At 38.4% G+C, this 17,516-nt stretch overlaps 1 protein-coding gene and 1 long non-coding RNA gene across 8 annotated transcripts in view; one reads left to right on the top strand and one right to left on the bottom strand.

Annotated features, from left to right (window-relative positions):
• Positions 1-7,524: 7,524 nt before the first annotated feature.
• Positions 7,525-17,516, bottom strand: part of POC1B (POC1 centriolar protein B) — a 92,133-nt gene continuing 82,141 nt past the window's right edge. For all 7 annotated transcript variants that reach the window (XM_070599700.1, XM_070599701.1, XM_070599704.1 and 4 more), the window contains 2 exons: positions 12,733-12,951; positions 7,525-9,126 (listed from right to left, as the gene is read on the bottom strand). In XM_070599700.1, coding sequence (XP_070455801.1) covers positions 9,022-9,126; positions 12,733-12,951 — 324 coding nt within the window. In that variant the 3' untranslated portion in view covers positions 7,525-9,021. The remainder of the gene's footprint in view (positions 9,127-12,732; positions 12,952-17,516) is intronic.
• Positions 11,942-13,134, top strand: LOC139080250 (uncharacterized). The gene is made up of 2 exons (XR_011534590.1): positions 11,942-12,043; positions 12,138-13,134. It is a non-coding gene; the product is annotated as an uncharacterized lncRNA (long non-coding RNA).

Below are 17,516 nucleotides of genomic sequence, written 5' to 3' on the forward strand. Positions count from 1 at the left end.
TGAAAAAGTAGGGAGAGGTCAGTTAGATGGAAACATTAGCCAAGAAGAGACAAAACAAAAATTGCCAAGACATGTTCATGATGAAGCTCCAGAATTATAGTCCTGCTGCTGGGGGCATGGTATAGCAACCAGGTGAAGTGTCATTTTGATGGACTCTATCAATAATTTTGAATGATTTCCTGCACGAGATCTAAGCTCTAGGCTCAGTTAGGCCCAGCTAGACCACGATTCCTCTCTTTTTCGAAAAACTTCACTGTAAGTTCTTCCGGGTTGTCATAATGCTTGGCACTGTAATTGAGATTCTTGCCTTCTTTATTTTCACAAACAGTCTTCTAAAAATTCCAGCAATACTTGAAATAAACCAAATGAATTTCTAATCCATGAACCCATAGAATGTAACTAAGAATTCTCACGTTTTCCAAGTCTTCTCTTTTCCAGGCTAAAGATCTCCAAACATTTAAACCATCATTACGAAATGGTTTCCCAACCCTTCAGCTTCTCTGCCTCCCTCTCTCTCCCATTTCTCCTCTCTAAAGTTCTTAGTCCCACCTCCTCACCCGCAATAACCAGCATCACAAATGAAGCAGATCAAATACAACCCACCCTAAGCATGTGCTCTGCATCTCCAGCACAAGCAGAATACTTTTACAAAACCAAACGTGCACCTTCTTTCCATTTTTGGAAAGATCAGAGTGAAGATTTTCCGACCTGATCAGCCCCATAGAACCCAAGGATTGTTAGAACCAAGCTTACGAAAGTGAACTAAAATGGATGATTGCATGCCCTTGAAGGGAAAATGGTGTGGAGTCTTCTATTGATCTCCTGACTACCCCCTTCATTGGATGAGATTATCAAAAGTATTGGCTCTCATCTCAATTTACTTAGGTAGCATTGGGAAAAGAAGTAAAAAAAAAAAAATCTAAACCCCAGATAATGTGTTTAAATTGATTATCTAAAGAAATGTAAATGTTCTTATCTGTATCCACTTTTTGGCTGCAAGTAATAGAAAATCTAACAGTTGGGTAAACCATAGGATATTGCTTAATGAGGTATCTAAAACTGGGGGCAGAAAAAAGTCTATACTTTTGTTGTTCCACTCAAGGTTGAAATGTGAAATTCTGCCTCCATAATTCTGCTTGGTATTTTCACATAACTGTGTTTAAGACCGAAAGTCCTGAAAATCTTGAGCCACCAAGACTTCCCCTTCCATCTCATTAGTCAGGGTGGGGGCACACGGCCAACCTGACTCTCAAGGGAAGCGAGGAAGTGAGTTGTTGGCAAGGGGAAGTGGGATTGTCATGACCAGGCAAAGCGTCTGCTTCAGTGTGTTTATAATGTCTAAAAATAGAGTTTATTTTATTATGAAAGTTAATACATAATTATCAAAGTTTGGAAAATAGAAGAGAAAAAATTCCCTAGTGCCACTACCCAAAGTCTTTTTTCAATGCACTATTTTAACACTGTTCTAATCATATTGTAGACGGAGTGTGAATTTCCTTTTTTTTTTTTGCACTTAACATATGATTATTTTAAGGCTCTATGGTTTTTGAAATATAACCACCATTTTGAAAGAAAACGTAAACTAAAGGAGGCAGCACCAAATGGTGGAAAGAGGGCTGGCTTAGGAGTGAAGAGGCTGTTTGTGGCCTGGGTTCTGGCACAAATCCACCACTGTATTTCCGTTTCCTCAAGACAAAGAAGTGTGTTTCCTTAGTTCTACCATTTCTGAGTCTACAAGATCATGAGAGCTATTGCCTTTGAGACACACAGGTCTCACTGTTCAGATACTGATTCAACACGGCAGGTCAGGGCCACAAAGACAAGCAGACAGGTGAACTGGAAGTGGTTGCCATGAGAAACTGGGTGCCCAATAAATAAGCATGCCATATATAAAATCTAATATATAATACATGACAATATAACATCAGGTCTTCCAATTTTTCAACAGAAGCCAGAAATCTGCATTTTCACGTGATATTGCTTGATTTTTAAATATTGGTACCTAATTTCGAAAACAAAACACTACAGAGGCCAAACAACACGTGTGCCAAGTGTCAGTTTGCACCTCCAACTAGACCGGCAGCCAGCTTGATCATGACTGGGTAAAGGATGTACAGAAAAGGTGTTAAGGAGAGCTGCTTACAAGGCATTTTGGCTACACAGCAACTAGATTATTATGAGCCTAAAACATCAAATGCTTATATTAATGGCAAGGAAATCTAGTCTAGGATGTTATCATCTCTGCTTTTTACATGGACAGTATAATTACTTCCCACTGTTGAATCCAAGCTGCCCTCAGGTATGAGCTAAGTTTTCATGTGCTCTCTTGACTAAGTATGCACTGTATTGGAAACAACTACGTGGGGACCCTTCTAGGCCACAACTCCTTTTATATTTTATTTTTCACAATTGCATCTGGTTCAAAACCAAGTCCTGCGTCTTTTGCCTTAATCGCCCAGTTTAAGGAGAAAATGAAAACGAAAATGATGAAAGTGCTAGACAGGTGCTCCCTTGAGTCAGAACTGCCACCTCCACAGTTTATTCCCTTCTTGCCTTGAATGTTGCGCCTTTAATCTCACCTTTTCAGAGAAAGAATGATCAACATCACTAGTCGCTGCAGGCCTCGCACTTGGCAATGCTGACTCTCGCTCGCTGAAAGCAGCACAGAAAGCGGATTTATCGGCTTTGAACTTTTTATGTGATTTTTGCCTTTGACACAGTTGTTATTAGAGTTCTAAAAAAGCAACAGCCCCCCATAAGAACATCAGGTTTCTAAATGATTCATCTTCTCACAGACCTTGACATTCAATCCAGGTGGAGGAATAAGCAGGATCACCCTCAGGTTCTATCCCCAGGGCTTGGAAAGGCTTCAGTGAAATTCTATAGCAAAAGACCCAGGCTCTTCCCCTTTCTCTTTGTTGTACTAACTTTTTCTCTCTGAAAAGCGAAGGGATTTCCTTTGGGGATTAAGCAGAGGAAACAGCCTCAAGTAGCGATAGTGTTTCATTAGAATTACCAGACGCAAAAGTATCCTGAAGTCAACTCAACCAGAAGTCCTTTCCCCAGTCTTGGACTGTCCCCCTATCTCCCCAGCAGAGATCGTCACACATCCTTGTCCCACTGAGGTTCTCATTCTCCTTTCTCCTGTCCACAGGGACATCTTGGGCAAACAGTACTGATGTCTTGAGTAAGGCAGAGAGAGATTTCATCTGAAAGCAAGACACACTGCCTTTTTTTCTTTTTCTTTTCAAAAGTTTTTACATGTTTTGGTTAACCCTAAACCATTTTGAAATAAACATTTAAAAATCAATATGTGCCATTCTCATCCTACCAGGTCATGGTTTTGAGTCACTGAAAGGAACAGAGGTAGAATGAGACAGATGATTAATTTTCTTAATGATAGGTCTTAGAAGCTACTGTACAAAGGATGAGACGAAAGTGAAGCATTTCCTGTTCACAGAAGGCCAATGTGCAACTTTGCAAATTTGACCCTGTCACACTTTTTATTCCCAACCAGGAGTCTGCAGAAGGATTAGGGCATGACAGTGAAGGAAAAGGATTTGTGTCAAAGCAGTTACACTAAAGCCAGTCTGACAGATCCATCGCCTGTCAACACAGGCTAGATAAAACATACGGACTTAGCGGCTATTCAAAAGCCACTCAAAAATCTTGAAATAATAACATAAATCACATTTCTATTACATTTGTTTCTCAAATCTTTACATTCTGAATTGTGGCTGACAATTACTTAAAAACATTCAGTGGTAACCTGAATGACCAAATTCTAAGTTAACAATGTTTTTACTAATTACTTTTGAAGTCATTTTTTTTCTTTTAATGATTACCTTTAAAATTTTCAAAGAGCCGACTATTTTTCACATTTCTTATCTTTCTTATATTTTCCCTTTACTTACTATGATAGGTCTCTACATTTTTAGGCAGATGCTTGTTCCAGACTTCCATTGTTTTGGCAGTATCCCATCTAATTGGAAATCTTGCATTTTTATTTGTATTTGAAAATACTCTTCACTACGTTTTGGGGATTCCTCTCTGGCTCAAAGGTTACTTAGTGAAGTTTAAGTTTTCTTTTTCATGTTTTCTGTGTGACGGAACATTTTATTTTGGTATTTCTAATTTTATGACTTACTCTCTGGATATATGAAATATAGAGTTGTGATTCATTTATACCGTGTGGTCCAGAACATGGTCAATTTTTGTTTAAAATACACTCGAGCAAAAAAGCAGATTTGCTTCTATTTCCATGTGGTCCTTTGCACCTCTGTGAAATCTGCCTTATTAATTTTGTGTAATTTTATATCCTGTGGATTAACTAAATTCTACTTCTGAACTGTTGATGTTCCCAATTATATTATATGTGGCCTTTCTGTCAATTTTTTCTATTCTTGTACTTTTTGCTTTATACATTTAGAAGTTTTAGATGGTCAAACTATTGTTCCTACTGCTTTTGTTGTGAAATCTACTTTATTATGAGAAGAATCTCAAATCAGAGTCTTTATTTTTACTAGGAACATGTTTGAGATTTGACCCAAAAGAAAACACAACTGATGAACTTTGCAAAGAAAAAAGTAGTTGCGCACACACTCTCCACCCCCTTTAACCTCTGCCTCTTGGCAAGCCATTGACCTATTTTCCTAGTAAGCCCAGGCTGCCACTGTGTTACCTGGCTGAGTCATAGTTGGGGCTTACGGAGGACAACTTGGCAATTAGACTGTGTTCCTAGAGTCAATGCACATTCCGAAAGCCTCTGGTGCATGAAGACTAAAACCTTGTGACTTACTAAGGCAAAACATTGTACAAGCCATCAGGGAAAATGAAGCCTATAGTGTATGGATGGTATAATTCCACTTAAATATCTACTATAGATCCACCTGTTTTTATCATTAAATTTGCTCATGAGTTGAGCATGATTATTTGTCAATAGCCTCCAAATATTAGAATCCCTTTTTTTTTCTCAGCAGGCCAATATTTCTCTACCCAGGGACAGACAGTTTATCTTCCAATTCTCTTAGATGCCTAAAATTAATCTTGGGAATAAAAGACTCCAGGTTTGCTCTCTACACATGAAAGAAATGGTAAGTGAGGCTCTGGACTGCTCTGTCTTTAGAGAAAAGGCAGTAAACAAGTGATACCTATTCTCCAAATATCAAAAGGCAAGGACAGTATGAGTTCCAGGGAAGTCTTTCTCTTAATGACACTTACTTGGTTCACATTCCAGACCTTTCCCTCACTTCCTGTTTTTGACCTGTCTTTATTTGGGATGATTATGGCATTTGTGCTCTCAGGCTGAATTCCTCAGGAGTTGCTCAATGGCTAGCTTTTCACCTGAACCTTGAGGTTTTCTCTGTATGGAAGCCTAATTTCTTTTACATATTTATTCTTTTTCTTAAACCTTTAAAAATAAAACATAAACTTTGGATTAAATATCATGCTTTCATTCATTACCACTTAATATTAATCCCTGTATCTTTTCTAAAGTTACAATTGAAATCATATTATTCGGAAATGCAGTCCAAGGAAACAAAATGATTAATAAATAGCAATAATAGCTATCATTTATTAAGCACTTAACCCTGTGACAGCTACTGTGCTAATCATTTCACAAACATAATTCACATTATTATTTTCACCTTTTATAGGTAAGGAAACTAAGCTTTGTGAGTACCTTTCCTAGAGGTCACACTGCCAGAGAAAAGTAAAGCCAGAATTTGTACTCAAGTCTTTCTGGCTTCAAATACTGTGCATGTAAGGACTGGGCTGTGTGACAAACAGCAGGTGAGAGCAATGCCCACTCAGCCCCAAATACTGACTGTCTAATTTTTTTTTTTTAAAGATTGGCACCTGAGCTAACAACTATTGCCAATTTTTTTTTCTTCTTTTTCTCCCCAAATTCCCCCAGTACACAGTTGTTTATTTTAGTTGTGGGTCCTTCTAGTCGTGGCATGTGGGATGCCGCCTCAGCATGGCTTGATGAGTGGTGCCATGTCCGCGCCCAGGATCCAAACCAGTGAAACCCTGGGCCTCCAAAGCGGAGCACGTGAACTTAACCACTCGGCCATGGGGCTGGCCCCTAAATTTTTACTTAGGCTATTGCTTCCAGTCCACTCAGCCTAGTTTTAACTGCTTCTGACTACAAGCGAATTGGAGAATAATGTTATAAAAACACTTGAATAAATGAAAATTCTCATTTCTTCCACAATTTTCTGTTGAGCTCCTCTTTTGCACGAGGCAATGTGCTAGTTGAGAAATCTAAGACGCTGCTTGCTTTTTGAGAAGGTCAAGTGATGGTGGGAGAGGCAGCACTGTATTGCAATCTGTGTTGTACCAGAGATATGCAGGGAACAAGTGGAAGGTTACCATTCCATTAGGGTGTTTAGGAAGGGCATCTCAGAAAAGGCAACATGTGAGCAGGCTGGAATGTTATGAGCGATACCTGGGAACAGGGAGTTCCAAGTAGAGAAAAAGGCAAGGAGAAGTGCCCTCAGGTGCGAGCTGATGTGCTTCTTCGAAAGGAAGCAAAGAGGCCACTATGGCCAGAGGCCAGTGGGTGAGGGTGATCCAAGAGGAGGGAGAGGGCAGGACGCCACTACTGTCAAGTCCTGGGCTTTTACTTTGAGTAAGATGGGAATCCCTGAAGGCTCTGAGTGGAAGAGTCACATGTTTTAACTTGGACTTTTCAAGAACCACTCTGGCCAACTGTGCAAGGTGACGGCAGGGAGACCAATTAGGAGCAAATGTCGTCGTCCAGGTAAGAGGCGACGGTGGCTTGGGCCACGGTGGGTGATGGAGGTGGTGAGAAGGGAACAGATGTTTCTTACGTTCTGATAAGATTTGCTGAAGGGATGGAATGTGGGATGTGAGAGAAAGGAGTCAAGGATGACTCCAAGGTCTTCAGCCTGAGCATCTGGAAGGAGCTCTGCCATTTATTGAGACGGGAAGACTATGGGAGGAGCTCGCTAACTGGGCGTGAGCAGCACAGTTTGGTTTTGGACATATCTGAAGATGTCTGCTAGTCTTCCAAGAGATCTAGATTGGGCAGTTGAATATATAAGTTAGGGAAGAAGAAAGGCTGGAATCTGATGAAGACCAAGGAGAATCCATAAAAGCTTAAAAAAAAATGGAGGGTGATAAAATGACCCTCTTGAAAAAGTTTCAAAGCTTTTTAATTTATATCATCACTATTTTTTACATCACTTATAAAAGTCTATGACAACTATAAAAATACGTGGCAACACCATGTTTGTAAGAAGTGGCTATAGCTTCATCAATGGTTTCTAAAGTGTGGGCCTTAGGCCAACAAGCATCAACATCACCTGTGAGCTTGTTAGAGACACAAATTATCGGGCCCCACCCGACCTAGTGAATCATAAACTCCAGGGCTAGGGCTCAGGAAGCTGTTTTGACAAGTTCTACAGGAGATAGTTATGCACAGCAAAGTTGAGTAATCCAGATGATAAGAAGCTTAGTATTTCCAGGTTCTAGTCATTTAAAAAGAAAAGGAACAACTTTTTTTTAAAGGTAAAATGTCTTTATTGTTTGAAGCATAAAAAAGAGTAAACAAAAATCAGTATGACATTTCATTTCCTAGTCTTCTCAGTGAGGTTATAAAAATACAGTGCCACTTAGTCTTCACAAACTCTTGAAAATGTCTACAAGTTCACACTTAGTATAATATAAAAAGGCACTTAAAACACACAATGAGATGATCTTTTAAAAAATCACCTCATACATACGATTGAAATTGCTTTGAAAAAAATTTCTAAATATAGATTCCTACAGAAATAGGACTTAACTTTTTCTTCTTTTCCAGAACATAGACAGCATTTTCCCCATGTCACCTATAGACATCATGAATGTGGACTGCCTTCTCCCACCTTCTTTGTTCTTGATAGAGGTTAACAGAAAAGCAAGCTACAATTCATCTGTTTTTCTTCAATTTAATCTCGTTTTGTTTAAGATAAAACAAAATTCTTAATTTGTAACCAAGATCTTGTAGAATGCCTGGCTCATTTTCATTCTGTTTCAAATAATAATTCATTAAAAAAATAGGAAGATGGTGATGCAAATGTTTAAGTACTTATCATTCGGCGGCCAAAATCACCCTAAGCAACAGCATTTCTGCAGCGTGTGAACATACATGTGGGCCTATTTTTAAATGTTTCTCTTACATCATTCTGGCTTTTGAGCACACTGAAATCACACTAACGTAATCTTTGTAAGCTGGGATCACAGGTTCGGACACAACCCAAAGTGCTTAGTGCACTCATCTGTGAGAGAAAAGATATGTGCGCTTCACATATTTCTAACTCTTCATTTTCTTTCAGGTTGATCAAAGGATAAACAATGGACACCTTAAATCAAATAAAAACTCTCTGCTCTGTGTCACATATGTGCTGTTGCTAATTAAGATAAGTGTATCCTTGCTGTGGAAATTCTGTGGTCTGGGAATTTTTACAAGATCACCTTTCCAAGGCACTGGTGAGAAAGGACAGTTTGTTTTTGAACTGAAAGAAATATGAGGTGGATCACTAACTCATTCTCTGCCATGTATAGGATGCTATTTTAGAGGTAAGTGAATTATTTTACCCCAAGGTGTTGTTCACTAAAGAAATACATTAATTGCTTTGAGGAACTGCCTGAACATGGTCAATTTGAAATGATTTAACTATGAAATCAAGAGATTTGATTACTTTCCTGGTAGGGTTTGGACTATAAATGAAAACTGACATTTAAAATATTATGGGGGAAAATACAGAGCCACTTGAATGCTTATCACTTTATTCCTGCAGTCATAAATGGGAATGCTTTAAATCAGTCCTTGACATTGATTTGTGTGTTTAAATTAGTCCTTAATTATGCCTTTTCTGCCTTGTTCTGTGGCTCGCCCTTATGAGAAACGCCATGATAATGAGCGCCCGGATGTGCTGCACGAAGCAGCTTGTACTACCTTCCTGACCATCTGTACCTGTGTCACTTATCTCGCCTCTGCTCATACTTCTCTGTTCAGCTTTTCTGATGGATAGCACTGAAAAGCTTTTGCTGGTTTTCAAGGCAGTCTTTCAGCTTATCCTCTGTCAAAGTCAGTCGCTGCTCCAAGATTGAAACAGTCTGCAAAAATGAAGACAAAATAATCAGTGCCTGGTGACCTGGTGGTGAGGACGATGATGGGACTCTCTGCATAGGAGGGAGATCCTTTTTAGAACTGGAATGCCAGCCGTTTTGCTAGGAAGTTGGCTCAAAATGAGCCCCAGAATTCGCTCTGCTTCCAGGTCCTACCACAGGGCAAAGCACTGTAAAGCAGCTTGAGGAAAAGAAAAACAACTGATACATTTGAGGAAAAAGGAGTAAAAGGTCAGGCCTCTGCAGACAATTCTCATGTCTGATCTCCTAAAGCATCAGTGCCCTGGAAGAGGTGACAGGGAGCATTCTAAGGGGTGCCACCAGCTACATGGGCCTGGGGGGGGCATAGGGGTGGGGATGGGAGGCCACATGCCTGGCTCAGGTGCTACCTAGATGTCATCACAGTCATTCCATCACAATCAATGCATGATGAACCATACCTACACCACCCCAAACACCCCAAACTGGATACCTGGTTTACTTTGAAAATATCATAATGATTCCACCAGTTCTCACACCCAGAAGATGATAACAGCACCTCATAGGGTTGTTAGAAAGGCGGAATGAAATAATGCACGTAAAATGTTTAAGCTGGAGCCTGGCACACAGGACTTGATGAATATTAGTTCTTCTAACTCCTGAAGCTCAAAAATGAGTATATGACTACACACACACACACATACACACACACTCACACTCACAAATGACTACTTCTAAATTTGGGAAATCTAATTTTTTGTGATATTGTTAGACTTCACCTTCAGGCTTTATATCTTTTAAAGACGTTTTATTATAAAATAAAACAGACTCAGAAAGCTGCACCAAACACATCACTTAATGAATTCTTACAAGATAAACACCCTTATAACCAGCACCCAGACCAAGAACTAGAACTCTGCCAGCCGCCCCACAGTGCTTTCCATGTGCCTACCAGAATCCCCCGCCCTCCCACCACGGGACCTACTACCCTGACCATCGTAAATCACTTCCTTGTGTTTCTTTATGGTTTCATCTTTCAGGTGTACAGCCCTAGACACTATAATTTTCTTACCCATTTTCAAGATCTGATATGTCATTTAAAGTCTCCTAGTCTACAGATTCCCCCTCTCCTTTTCTTTTCTTTAGTTTGTCTGTGGACAGGCTTCGGCCATTTGACCTGCAGAGTTTCCATCAGTCTGGATTTCAGGGACAGCACCTCAGTGCAGTTCAGTCTGTTCTATCCTCTGTATCTTCTGTAAATTGGCAGCTGGATTCAAAGGCCTGATTAGACTCTGGTTAGAGGCTGTGGCAAGACAATAGGCGGTGGTCTGTTCTTTCACCAGAAGGCACATTACTAAGGTTTGCTCATTTCTCTTTTCATGCTCTTAGTAACTACTCAATGCCTAGATCTATTAATTCTTGGGGATTGCAAATGATGGTATTCTACGTTCATCATTTTAAAAAATTTATTAGTTAGAATAATTTATAAATAAGAGATACTTGCCTCATCTACTATCTGGCTCCCCAGTGGTTGAGTTCCCAGAGGAAAGACAGGATAAATGCTTGGTTATTTTGGTCAACAAGTTTCAAGATAATGAATTGATTCCCTACCACCCTCTGAGGGCAGTCAATTTTTTAAAATGTCATTATTTAATAGCTTTTGCTTTCATATTCCATACTATAGATTATGACTAATTAACAGTAATAACGATGCTGATAATATTTTCTACCATTTCTGGGCCAAGCATTTTGCCAGATACTTTACATACATTATCACAATTCCACACACTACTGATACCTATATCATCAACACCTTTAACACTGGTTAACTCTGTTTATCTACCATCTAAAACGTAATTTCATTTTAATTTATTTCTAATTATAGTTCAGTACAGATGGTTATAAACACTGCCACTGAACTGGGAGATGTTCAGTCATCTGTAATTAAAGTGAATTAGAACATGTTTATTTTACTTGCTACTTGCCCAGAGATTCACTGTTCCCATTTTGCAAGTGTACTGTGCCTGCTTTTAACCTCTTTAATAAAAACAAAGCCAGCCCTTCAAAATTAAAAATAAAAAGTCATAGAGATATTCAATAAAGCTTAAAGTGATTCATTTAACATTGAATCGGGCATAGAGAAGGAGAAACGGGTCATGGGGCTGAAAGAGCAGAGACTGTACAGATTCCCTGGGAGAGGCCCTAATGAGGCCCCGACACTGGATGCAACAGTGCAGGTGAGGAAGTCATGGCGATACGGAAACAAGGCAACCAAAACTAACTGTGGTATGGAAGCTGAGAGGAAAACTGCCTTTAAAGGAAATAAATGTCTGATAAATACAGAGAAAGTCACCTCCAGCACAATACTGAAAAGGAAAAATTGGTGATTTTAATATGATTTTCATTGAACAAATCTTACAATAATTTCAAACACATGGCTCTTTCCTATAATTTGTTAGGACTCCAAATACACAAACGTCCCCCTTAACCCCCATGGCCCTGAGATGTTATATAGAGGGTAAAAATATTCATTTAATTAGTGGCTCTAAACCCTGGCTGTAGAACAGATTCATATGGGGTTCTTAAAAGACCAATGCCAGGGCCCTTCCCAGACCAATGGAAATGGATTCTCTGGAGATAAGAACTGGAGATCTGTACATTTAACTGCCTAGGTAACTATAATGCACAGCCAGGGCTGAGAGGAGAATTAGATGATTTCTATGCAAGAGCTATTTCAACTTGAAATATTTGTTCTGGAAAAGTAGTTGACATCTCTCTAGTTCACATTATAGCCTTTCATTCTGTATAACTTGTGACAATGTCCACTCTGACAAATATTGGTATCTTCATTCTACATATCAAAGAGGAACACCAGGACTGTGTCAAAGGAAACAACGAATCAGCAAAGCTGGAAGAAAACCCTCTGGTATGTCCACTTCAACAAAATGATATTTATATCTCCTAACCAAGAGTTGGAAAACCTTTGATATATTAAGATCCATGGTATTCCTTCTTTGCAGAGGCAAACTGGCATCGAAGAACTGGGTAATACAAAAACCATCACCTCCAGAAAATCACAGCATCAATATAAGAAGCTTTGAAATGAGGGACGTTAAATATTGGACAGTGAGAATATCTTCAGAGTCAAGAACTGTAAACATTGCCAATATTTCATTTTAACCAGAAATGGTTAATCCCAATACAATTTTTGTATGGTCCTAAATATTTCTTTGATAATGTCCTAATCTGAATATGATGCATTGAAAATTCTTAGGACAAAACATTACTGCCCAGGATCAAATATGTTTATAGCATGGACTACCACCACTGTTCTTCATAGTCTTCACTGCCCCCTTCCAGCCCCCAGATGCCATATATAGCACTCTGTGCGTGTGTGCGTGCACACACATGCATACATGTGCATGGGCTCTGGCCTTACTTCCACTAGATCTTGCTAGAGCAGCTCAGCAGATCATGCCTTACTACATTGATTGTCACCTTGAGCTTGCCTTGCTAAGAAAGAAAACTTTACCCCTGCCCTACTAGTTCTGCTGCCTGCTTTAACCAGGATTGTTTTGTATACATCACCCCCAAGTGCAAAGCATGCCAACCCACCTGTGTCAAAACATTGAGTTGTTCCATAATATGCCCTAAAGCGTCAGTCACAGCGAGCGGTATGCTTCTTTGGCTCTCAGAGGGCAGGTCGCTCATGTCTTCTGTTTTCTTTTTCAAGGTTGTTGGGAAACATTCTGATGTCGTTAATGAGGGGTTCAAGAAATATCCACAGATCCCTTCACCCTTGTCTGGTGGGGTTCTGACAGTGGTTTCCGTTGTCTTTGACATCATAGAAAAGATAGGAAAAGTTATATTTTCCAAACTTTAATTGATATATATAGAAATTTTCAGCATTCCTCTTCTAAAAGTCCAGCCTTCATTTAATTATTTATCTTCAACTATAGCAAATTATGGAAATTACAATTATAAGCAGGAAATAAAGCTAGCAATGAATAAAGAAAATTCACAGTTTTCCTTGATTTTTTTTCAATGAAATACACTTTGCATGTATCTGTCTGAAGGATCAGGTGTTCTACCATTAAAAACACTGTTAGATGCAGTCTAATTCTGAATTTAAAAATGAATATCACATCCATTAAGATGACTATTAGTCAAAAAATGGAAAATAAGCGTTGGTGAAAATGTGGAGAAAAGAGAACCCTCATGAATTGCTGGTAGGAATATAAAATGGTGCAGCTCCTCAAAAAGTTAAACATAGAATTACCATATGATCTAGCAATTCGACTCCTAAGTATAGACCCAAAAGAATTGAAAGCAGGGACTTGAACCGATACTTGTACACCATTGTTCATAGCAGCATTATTCACAATAGCCAAAAGGTGGAAGCAACCCAAGTGTCCATCAACAGAAAAATGTATAAACAAAATGTGATCTATACATACAATGGAATATTATTTAGCCATAAAAATGAATGGAATTCTGATACATGCTACAACATGGATGAACCTTGAAAACATTATGCTAAGTAAATAAGCCAGACACAAAAGAAAATATTGTATGATTCTCCTAATAGGAGGTAACTTGAATAGGCAAATTCGTAGGACAGAAATTAGAGGTTTCTCCTATGGGCTGGGGGGAGGAGGAATGCAGAGTTATTGCCTAATGGGTAAGGAGTTTCTGTTTGGAATGATGAAAAAGTTCTCAAAATTGCTAGTGGTGATGGTTACACAACACTGAATACTTAATGCCAGTGAATTGTACACTTAAAAATGATTAAATTGTAAATTTTATATTATATATGTTTTACCAGAATAAAATAAAAAACAAAAAAGCCCTTCTAAACATATGATAATGAACAATATGAAAATAAAATTAAGAAAACAACCCCATTTGCAACAGCATCAAAAAGAATAAAATACTCAGGAATAAATTTAACAAAAGAAGTTCAAGACATACTGAAAACTACAAACTATTAATGAAAGAAACTAAAGAAGATCTAAATAAGTGGAAACACATCCTATATCCTATGTTCATGGAGCAGGAGACTTAATATTGTTAAGATGGCAATACTCCCCAAATTGATATATACAGATTCAATGCAACCTCTATAAAAATTCTAGCTGCCTTTTTTTCAGAAATTGACAAGTTGATCTCAAAATTCACATGGAAGGGCCAGCCCCATGGCCCAGTGGTTAAGTCCTGTGTGCTCCACTTTGGCAGCCCGGGTTCATGGGTTCAGATCTTGGGTGCAGACTTACACCACTTGTCAAGCCATGCTGTGGTGATGACCCACATACAAAATAAGGGAAGACTGGTACAGATGTTAACTCAGAGCTAATCTTCCTCAAGCAAAAAAAAAAAAAAAAAAAAAAAAAATTCACATGGAAGTGCAAGGAACCCAGAATAGTCAAAATAATACTGAAGAATAAAGTTGATATTGAGGAAGAAAGTTGGAGGACTCACACTTCCCAATTTCAAAATTTACTACAAAACTACAGTAGTCAAAACAGTGTGGCACTGGTCTAAAGATAGACGTATAGATCAATGGAATAGAATTGAGAGTCCAGAAATAAACCCTTCCACTTATTGATTTTTGACAAGGTTGCCAAAACAATTTAGTGGGGAAAGAATAGTTTTTTTCACAAATGGTACTGCGAAAACTGGATATCTCAATTCAAAAGAATAGAATTGGGCCCCCACCTCACACTTTATACAAAATTAACTCAAAATGGATCATCTTAAATATAAGAGCTAAAACTATAAAACTCAGAAAAGGCCACAAGAGTAGATTTTCCTGACACTGGATTAGACAAAGATTTCTTAGATATAACATCAAAAGTACAAATGACAAAATAAATAAATAAATTGGACTTTATGAAAATTAAAAGTTATTGTGCTTCAAAAGATACCATCAAGAAAGTGAAAAAAACCCCAGAGATTGGGAGAAAATATTTGCAAATCATTTATTTGATAAGAGACTTATATGAAGAACATATAAAGAACTTTTATAACTCAAAGCTAAAGACAGATAATCCAATTAAAAAATAGTCAAAGGATTTGAATAGACAATTCTCCAAAGATGATACACAAATGGCCAATAAGTAAATAAAAAGATGTTCAACACTGACCATCAGAAAAATGCAAATCAAAACCACAATGAGATACCATTTCACACCACCAGGATGATTAATATAAAAAAGACAGATGATAACAAGTGTGGTGAAGATGTAGAGAAATTGGAACTCTCATACATTGCTAGTGGAATTGTAAAATAGTGCAGCCACTTTGGAAAATGGTTTGGTTGGTACTCAAAATGTTAAACATAGAATTACCATATGACCCAGCAATTCCACTCCTCAGTATATATCCAAGTAAAATGAAAACATACGTCCACACAAAATCTGTGCATGAATGTCATATCAACATTATATATAATAGCCAAGAAAATGGAATCGACCCAGATGCATCCAAATGCTATGATAATGAATGGACAGACAAAATATGGTATGTCCTTACAGTGGAATATTATTTACCCACAAAAAGGAATGAAGTACTGATACACGCTACAACGTGGATGAACCCTGAAAATATTAGGATAAGTTAAAGAAGCCACACATAAAGGCCACATGTTGTATGAGTCCCTGTATATACAATGGTCAGAATAGACAAATACATGAAGACAGACTGAGATTAGTAGTCGCCAGGCGAGAGAAGAATGGGGAGAGATTGGTAATGGGTATGAAGGTGATGAAAATGTTCTATGATTCTTTTTGGAGTGATGAGATATTCTAAAATTAGACAGTGGTGATAGTTGCACAACTTGGTGAATATACTAAAAATCACTGAACTGTACATGTTAAAAGGGTGAATTTTATAGTATGTGAATTTCATCTCACGAAAGCTAATATGAAAACAAACAAAAATCCAAATACACACATCACAGAAGGTTTTTAACTTTACATTTCTGGTTACCACTTGTGACATGAGAGTTTCTGACAGAGGTTACCTCAGCCATGGAAAGTGCACTTCTAATGATGATGATGATGATGGTGACGGTGACAACAATTAGCACATTTAGAACTTACTGGGTACTTGGCATTGTTTCAAGTGCTTTACACATATTAACTGGTTTAATCCTCACAATAATCCTATCAGGTAGGTTCTACCTTTATTCCCATTTTACAAAGGAGGAAACAGATACCAAAAGATTAAATAACCTGCCCAAGGTCACACAGGTAGGAAAGATGTACGAGGCATAACCAGTCATAAATCTAAGAGATGCCAAAGAATTCCAGGTACTACAACTTTGGGATCAAAGCCACTGTTCTCCATGATGCTTCCAACCACTTTTTAGGAAGATGGAAACTTTCAAGTTTCCCTCTGTTAAAATCTTACTGATTCACTATTTGTTGAAAATAATAAAAATGAACTCAAAATCCACCATCCACAATTCAAGCTTATTTTAAAAATATATATAAAACACATCTTAGCACTCCTACCATCTCTGACCTACCCACTCATGCTCTGAGCTAAGGGAACTGGGAAAACAACACACAGTACTTCTCTACCTGGGTTCCCAGCTACTGGCTGGTGGCAAAGACAAATGAAAGCAGTGTAAAGATGAGGATGGAATATACAAACAATTCACCAAGAAGTCCTGTCTCACAGTCACAGTTTGCATTCCTGATCCTAGGCAGCCACCTCACTGACTGGGAACAATGTACGGATGACCATGCACAACCATCCTCACCCTAGAACAAATAATTCCTGCTTCAAGGACAGACTTTTCCTTTCTTTTTCTTTTTCTTTCTTTCTTTTTTTTTTTTTTAACATTGCTTCTGCTCTGCCTGCAATGACCTTCTCTGCCTTCCTAGCATGGCTGAATACTCTTTTTTTTTCTTTTTTTTTTTTGAGGAAGAACAGCCCTGAGCTAACATCTGTGCCAGTCTTCCTCCACTTTATATGTGGGTCAGCGCCACAGCATGGCTGATGAGTGGTATAGCTCTGCACCCAAGATCTGAACCTGTGAACCTGTGCTGCTGAAACAGAGTGCACTGAACTCAACCACTACGCCACAGGGCTGGCCCTCTGAATCCCTTTTGATCTCTAAATTTCAGCTTAATTGTCAAATCTTCAAAAAGTAGTCCCTGACCACCCTATTGAAGCTAGACTTCCAGTTCGCGTCCATAACTGATCAGAGTGTGCTTTTCATATTTGTTCCTTGTCTATTATCAGTCTCCCTCACTAGACTGTGCTATGCCTATCCTTCTCACCACTGTACCCCCTGGACTTAGCAGGAACTTGAATATTCTTGAATATGTTACCCACTTATATGCAAATTTCATTACTTTTCTCACAGATGGAAAACAAACTCTCTGTAACCA

Source organism: Equus przewalskii, chromosome 29 (assembly GCF_037783145.1).
Source record: "Equus przewalskii isolate Varuska chromosome 29, EquPr2, whole genome shotgun sequence".
NCBI lineage: Eukaryota > Metazoa > Chordata > Mammalia > Perissodactyla > Equidae > Equus > Equus przewalskii.